General features: G+C 50.3%; 2 protein-coding genes across 2 annotated transcripts; both read right to left on the bottom strand.

Moving 5' to 3' along the window:
* Window positions 1–639: 639 nt before the first annotated feature.
* Window positions 640–3,567, bottom strand: N7479_010817 (uncharacterized protein; the record flags this gene model as incomplete). The annotated part of the gene is made up of 1 exon (XM_057258508.1): window positions 640–3,567. One exon carries the CDS (start codon window positions 3,565–3,567, stop codon window positions 640–642), a length of 2,928 nt encoding a protein of 975 aa, XP_057105966.1.
* A 1,611-nt stretch (window positions 3,568–5,178) lies between these two features.
* On the bottom strand, window positions 5,179–7,676 carry pmt4 (dolichyl-phosphate-mannose-protein mannosyltransferase; the record flags this gene model as incomplete). The annotated part of the gene is made up of 3 exons (XM_057258507.1): window positions 5,179–5,639; window positions 5,711–7,352; window positions 7,446–7,676. 3 exons carry the CDS (start codon window positions 7,674–7,676, stop codon window positions 5,179–5,181), a joined length of 2,334 nt encoding a protein of 777 aa, XP_057105965.1.
* Between the last annotated feature and the right edge of the window lie 167 nt (window positions 7,677–7,843).

Raw genomic sequence — 7,843 nt, 5'->3', positions numbered from 1 at the left:
TGGAAAGAGCCGATATAACGGCCACAAGGCCCGAAAATGTATTAAGGGAGTCGAGTAGACGCAGAGCGCTCTGGCGAGAAGACAATGCAAAAGGAAAACACACAATAAAAGAAAGAAAAAAAACACAAAGATAGAAAGCTATCAGATAAATAACGCCATGTCTCTTCTCGCACCGATATCATAAGAAAGCAAGGAAAGAAAACAGAGAATCGAGCTCAAAAAATCAAAACTTGACTAAAAGCACAAGGAAAGCATATGTATTCATGCTTGTAAATGCCAAATCCTTTGCCCAGACCGGACCATGCACCATCACACGATGATGCAAGGAAGCCCAGGACAGAGAGCGAGGGGTGACATACAAGATGTGAGATGAGGGCAATGGATGCTTATGGAGTCGAGATATCCAATTGGCACGGCAAGCCCTTATCTGAGTTGATGGTATGTGCGTCGTATGTCATGTCGTAGAGGGAGCGGGGAATATTAAAATGGCAGCGCAGATGAAAATGCAGAGAAGAAGGGGAATGCTATACAGCGTAACGCGGACAGATTTCTTTTCGGATGCAATGCAAGCACGCTTTCATAGTATAATTGAGAAAGGAGGGGAAAAAAAAGAAAGAAAGGAGAGACAGGACCAGGGACTTAGTGCACGGCACTCAGCAGATCCCCGAACGAAGAGGTTGTTCGCTTCAACTTCCAGTTGCTCTTCTTCTTCTCGCGTTTCTTCACCATGTCAGCCCAGGCTTCGTCGTCATTCTCTTCATCATCGGAACCGGACTTTCCATTTGCAACGCCAGTGCCTGAACGTGAAACGGGGCGGACGGTCACAGTAGCGAGATGCGATTTCGGAATCTGCGACTGAGACATGGACGGGTTATGGTTTTCGTTACCAAAAGCCTTATTCGTTGAGGATGCCACTGCGTAATTCGATTCGGGTTGCATCACTGATACTGGCCGGTAACGAGGCGCCATGCCCACTGTGCTACGCTCTGACGGAGCGATTGAAGCAGCATATCCAGTGTTGGGGCGGAATGGGGTGCCGGTCAAATTTGGCATGGGTGAGCCAGTTCTGCGAGTTGAAATGTTGGGGTCCAACATGCTCATCGTACGCTGATCGATGTGAGGTGAAAGCGGGGGCGGCATATTGAGAGCGGATGTTGGCATGGACATTGGCCGGAAATTCGGGTTGCCAACCATGGACTGGGGTCCTGATATGGAAGGAGGGCCCATGGGAGGCATGGCCATAGCTCCACCAGGCATCATCATAGGAGGCATGGGCATGCCTTGCATCATAGGTTGGCCCTGCACACCTTGCATTTGCATCATCTGCTGCATCCACTGCATTTGCATCTGCATCATGTTGTTCATCTGCTGCGATAACTGGATAGAAGCTTGTTCCCCAGGGGTAACGTTTTGCTGAGGCATCATCGAGTATGGCCGAGGAACTCCTCCCATATCATGCATTGCTTGCGTGTTTGGGCTTCCTCTACGCATCGCCCGCGCCCGTTCCTCATTTGCTATAACACCAACAAGACCTCCAGGGGGAGGTCCGGGAGACGAAGATCCTCCATATACCGAGCCGCCTCCAAACGCCAGCGATTCACGGTTAGAGTTGTTGACCAAACCTGCACCGAAGTAAGGGTCCCGCGGCAAGTTCCTTGCAAAGGGTGGCAGATTGCCCCGACTGCCGTTGGGATCGGCACCAGTAACAGAGCTGGAAGATGATATATACGGCGGCTGCATGGATGCACGAAGGTTGGGATTGGAGCTGACATTGTTTAGACGGGTTGGTGGGCGGTTCTGAGTAGGGAAACCGTGCGCGGCCAAAATACCAAGTGGCACATCGTCATCCTCCTCCTCGCTGCTCTTCCCACTGGTGGACTTCTCACCTAGCACAGACAGGCGACTGGCATATAAATTGGGCGTGCTGCTGCTCGGTCCGCCCATGACCGGACGTAACGACTGCACAGGTGCTTGCTGACCTGTGATTTTCATCATCTGCTGACGATACACAGATAGATGAGCTTCCTGCTTTCGTCGTTGACGTTCTGTTTCACGTTGCTTCTCCACCTCATCTTCTTCATCTTCAAACTCATGATCGGAATCTTGATCACTCTTAGTCGCATTGCTATTGGAACGTCGAAGTTCTTGTTGCTTGCGATAGTGCTCGAACTGAGATGGCGTCATCACCTTGTTACCCGGAGAAGTTGACTTGGGGAGACTATCTGCGTACTGCACAGCCAATCGTGCGTGATCCGCAATAGAGGGGTCCAATCTGTCGGCGGGAGGGGGCGAACGGCGGTATTGGAACATATTATCAGCTTCTGGGTTCCTTTGGCCAGAGTGATCGGGTGCTTTCCCCTTATCAATCAATGGGGTTCCCCCAGATGGGCTACCCTCACCCCATGGCGAGGTATTTTCTTTGGTCCACATGACAGATTGTCGGACCATTTTGGCATCTTCATCGTCAAAGGGTGTGGATTCCCCCTTGGGCGAATATACCCCACTCCTCCGCAGCCCTGCTCTCTCCGTTCCACGTGGGCGCTCCAAGGAACGATGTGAAGTAGTGGCATCGGTAACCTGATTGGGAGACGCCGAAAGCTTCCGGAGATCAACAATTGTATCAAGGGTCGATTGGCTCTGATTCAGCGGTGGAGAACGCGGCCCACGTAGCAAGCCCTCCTCGGATGGGCGACGATCCCAGGAGTAAGGGGGTGACTCGACAGCAGTCGATCGATCCGTATTAATCGCGGCAGGTGCGGCAGCCCTGCTGTTTTGGAACTGGGGCAGAACATGCGTCGGGGGAGATGAGGAATACTGCGATACTATTAGCACTGCATCCTTGCCTGGACAAGCCATTGCGATTGCAAGTCTTACCTTGGCCGGTTTAGGGGATGGCCCCCGCGTTGCTGAATTTGCACCCAGATTGTCAAACATCTTGTTGAAGTCGTCATGTGAGCTAAGAGCGAAGTCTGTATCGGGAAGCTTGGGTGGAGTGGCCGTGCTGTCAGTGTTGCCCGTCACCGGGCGATTCCTTGAGGTATCTGGTGTTTGTTGTCGTGGGACCACGGGTCCTGACTTGCTGAATCGACCACCGAACGAGAAAGTTCGTCCTGCGGCACGCAATGCACTCGATAGGTGTGGTGGGGCTGGAACATCATGGATTCTGGAATGTGGGGATTGGGTATCATCGGGCGGCGGTACTTCGGTCGATGATGGAAGGGTGGATGACGAGCTCAGCCTGGTTGACGTAGAACTTTCGTAGTTACCACTATCACGATTCCCAGTCAGCCGTCTCCTGAGAGAATCCATGGTCGAAGGACGGTCATACCGGCTCTTGTCCAGGGGTCGCTCCCTCTCCGCAAAGATGTTATCAGAATCCTCCACCATTGTCGGCACCCTATTACCCTCGCTCAGCGGCTTGGTCAGCGCCGCTCCATCCGTCATTGATCGATGAGGCCCCGGGCGCTCGAAGACTCGAAAAGAGGGCTGGTGAGGGGCTTCCACGTCTTCTATAACGTTGCCGGACGATTTTCGCCTGGTAAAGCTCTTGGGCAATTTCATAGGCATGGAAGCGGCTATTTTCACAGGTCAGGCTGGTATTTGAATAACCGGCCGGTGTGTCTTTGCAAGTCAGCTATCTCATTAAGCTTTGGACGATCCTGAGTGTCGCCCTCGGAACGTGATGTGTCAAATGCAAGTGATTGCCGAAGAAACGATCAGTCCAAATAGATAGGTATAACGATTGACCGATGGTAAACAAAGCAGAGAGTAGGGGTTAAACTGAGAAAGAATTGAAAGTCAGTCAGAAGCTTTTAGGGAGAAACGAAGCGCAACACGGGTTTGTTTAGCGGCCGATCAAAGGTCCGGCAGGAATCCACAGAGTGGGTTGTCTTGCGCCTGTCCGATCTGATGGCATCTCACCACAAATTTGAATAAGAATTCTGGAATTCCTTTGCAGGCTCAAATGTGCTTTTTTTTTTTTCTGGAAAGAATTGAACCCACCATAGGTCTCGGGAGTGAGACGCGGAAATGTCCGTTTCAGTTTCTCTCAAAGAAAACACCAATAAGAAACTGGGGACGCGGGGAGTGGAGAGCACCCTATGAACCACCGAGAGAAAAGAATGGAAAAAAAAAGAAAAGAGAGAATGTGCAAGTCGAAAGAGAGGCGAAAAAAGACAAGACGCTACTGACAGTCTAGTCCCTTTGGTATCCGGCGATGTCCAGATATGGCCTGAGTATATTATTATTACTATTGTCATAATACTACTCCGTACCTATTACTAGTTACTCCGTACGTAGTAGTAGTATTAATTATTTATTCCACATAAGGTACCTAATGATATATTTTACTCTCGAAATTGGGTACATTCCATGATCTCATAGGACTTCAATGTGAAACCGTTTACTATACATAGTACATGGGAAGTCTCCTTTGTGAGGTACATGGGCTTTTATTTTTTTTCTGTCTAAAAATAAACAGAATTTATAAAGAGGCAAAATTGGGAATGTTGGACTGCAAACTATTGGGTCTAGACATTTGAACATTTGAATTATAATATATTAGTATATTAATTAACTACAACATAGGTAAAAACAAGAGAACCCTTTCAATATTCCGGCAAAAATTACTTTGAATATCAAAACAATTCCCCTCTTAACGGGGTTATGGAATCATTGGATAATGCCGATCGGAGATCACGTGGAGTCGATCCTGATCGACATTGGACCTCGGGAAACATTCTCACTGTACTCCCGTACTCCGTACTCCGTTCACATCTAGACCTAATCTACACACTTCGATGAAACTATGCAGAACTTGAATATATGCGAGACTAGCTTGTCGGCTGATGATCCTGTACAACCAATAGTCATACAGGACTCGACTGAGAAATTCTGATGGACATGGAATATGTACTACATCGGGATGGGCGAGGAACAAAAAATGGGAAGTTAAATGGCCGCACATACATACACGATGGTTTCAAAAGATACCAAGGGCTCTGATATCAATACTCCATCATGTTTCCAATCGCACAAAAAAACAAACACATTCTCTCCCCCCCCACCTTTTTATCACGGATTATAAGTTATCTTACAAAAATCGCAATTTCAGTTCGGCCCATCGTCTCGAATGGGTCTGTTCTCTCGGATTGGGCCAACCAAGGGCCAACCGGGAGCTTATTTGGCGAAGTGTAGGTCATAGTTAAGCCATTTGCGCGCAGTGACGGCGGGCACATCGAGGCCAGGGGTACCATAGGTCAAGGGCGCATAGAAGATGAAGCCCCAGATGGTGGCAGCAAGAATGATCAAGGTGGCAGTCCAGCCCGCGATAAGCGATTTGTAGCCCATGCGTTCCTTGGCCGTGATGAACCGACGCAGGCTGCTGACCGACCGGGCCTTGGACTTACCGGTGGGGTCATCCACAGGGGGAAGTGCAGTACGGGGGTCGAGTGGCTGCAGGTTGAAAATGAATTCAATCAGGGCGCCGCACACCATAGTGGAGGCCAGGTGCGAAGGCAGGTAGTGATGCAGGAAGCGCTGGCGACCCATCAGCCAGAAGGGGAAGTAGTGTGCAGCCCAGCACAGGAACAAGAAGCCAGTGCTGTTGTACAGACGCGAGCGCGTACCGGGGCCCCAAACTGATGAACGTGTGTTAGTTATCGGAGCAAACAAAAGGGATAAGAGTGGGATGTTTGGTTTTTCGGCTCACTTTCTTCCAATGCGTCAACGCCACGTCGAAGCGAGAGCTGGTCAGCACCAACGATGCCAGCAAACACGGCCAGAAGACTGCTGGCAATCCACCATCCAATGGGGTTACCCAAAAAGTAAATCTGTTCACGAGTATCGTTCTTAGTCCAGAAGCTCACGCCCCGCAACAGGAACGGCCACTGGAAGGGCTCGGTAGCATAGGGATGGCTGCTGGTCAGAGCGTTGTTGTGGTGGAACATGGCACCCTGCAGCTCGAAGTACTTGCGCAGGAAAGGCAGTGTCTTAACCTTACGCTCCTCCTTGACAAGACGAGGACTATCCTCCTCCAAGTTTTCGATGTTCTCAACGTACCATGCGTTGCTAGACTGGAGGATATTCTTGTTACCGTTAATTTCGGCCTGCTTGTAACCCCACTCTGGCAGTGGAGTTGTGTGTGTCCACAAAGCAACCCGAGTTGGGACGTGAACCAACTTAAACAGGCTGGCAAGAGTACGGAACTCCTGAGCAGCCTTGCCCGACTCGATCTTGAGCTCGAACAGGGTGTCATTGTGGCGTTCACCATCAGCCAGTTCTTGAGTGACCGTAGTGAACTCCTGGTTTGTAGGGAAAAAGGGAGACGCAACATCATGGGTTAGGAGATAACTATCGGTTCCAATATGGCGGAGCTGGATAACGTCGCCGTTGCGCACGCTCTTGGGCTGAGATGGATCAACCAGAGGCTCAGCCGGCAAGATCTGCCATTGATTATTGGTGTCGTTGTGGGGATAACCAGTGACCTGCTGGCCCTGGCTGGAAATACGGCCATCGTCATAACGTAGAGGATACTTATCCCAGTGACTGTGGAGGAAGACCTTGGTGTCCTTGTGGCGCATGGTAATGGCGTCGAAGTATTGAATGCCAACGGACTGAGCGGTCATCTGGTTGTCACTAAGAGTCTCTTGGAACTCGGGGGTCATGAAGTCGTCGCCGGGGCCAGACCGATTGAGAATCGCGAAGTGGACCTGGAACCAGAACAGGTAGAACATGAAGGGGATAATGACCAATCCAATAGCGCGAGCAATAAAGTGCTTGCCCCATTCGATCATGCTCAGAGCTCCCTGCTCGCGGTTGATATCCAGGAGGTTCCACAAGTCAATGAGGACTGCTGCGCCGATGGTCACGAAAGTGAAGAAACCGACGTATTTGGTGGAGATGACACAGCTCATGCAGAAGCCGGTCAGAAGAAGCCATTTCCACCACTTGCGGCTAAACGGTTGGTGACGTAACTTGTAAAAACGGACGTAGCACAAAACACTGAGTGCCATTGATATCACAAGGGTCGCGTCCAAAAGGATAAGACGATCCTCACCTACGTGGGCATTGTCAAACACCATCAGACCGGCAGCCAGCACACAGGCTGGCAGGGAGTAGCCAGACTCCCACATGATGAGGAATACCACGGGAATTGTCAAGGCACCGAGAGTAGCTGGGAGGGCACGAAGGGAGAGGTAGGGCACATTGTTGTCGATGTAAGAGTCGCCGATGTTCTCGAACAGGAATTTTCCATCGAAGCCCACGAACCAGCCCACGAGGGCAAACAACAGCTTTCCAAAAGGTGGGTGCACATCGAAGAAATAGGTACGTTGAAGGTAGTAAGAAGCGAACTAGCCAAGTAATAGCAATGTTAGTCAAACGGCCCCCTTTTTCGTGTCGCAGAGATTATGCCAACAATAGGCATCAGGCATTGGACCTCATACCTTGCCAAAATGGACCTCATCGAAGACGACCTCATTAGGGTAATCAAGACGGTAGAACCGCGTTGCGAAAGCCAGGAGGGTGAGAATCACTATGGCCAGCCAATAGTCCCATTCCGACTTCTGCTTGACCGGCACCGACACGGGGGTCGTCGAGTCATCGTCAGAGGGCAATGCGGTGTAAGCCTCCTTCTTTCCGCCTCTCTTCCGCAGAGAGGGCGAAGGGGATGACATGTTGAAAATATGAAATGTAGAGAGCGACCGAGAAACTACCTATAGCTAAATAGACTTGCGGGGTGTCAGTAAAGATCAACAAAGCAGAAAAAGATCGCAATGAAGAAGGATAGGAAGCTTACCAGAATCACCAAATAAGCATGACACCCAACAATTGAGGCCAAGAA

The sequence above is a fragment of the Penicillium vulpinum genome (genome assembly GCF_028829585.1).
Source record: "Penicillium vulpinum strain IBT 29486 chromosome Unknown utg000004l_segment0_segment0, whole genome shotgun sequence".
In the NCBI taxonomy this organism is placed as follows: Eukaryota; Fungi; Ascomycota; class Eurotiomycetes; order Eurotiales; family Aspergillaceae; genus Penicillium; species Penicillium vulpinum.
This window is presented reverse-complemented; position numbering and strand designations above follow the sequence as displayed.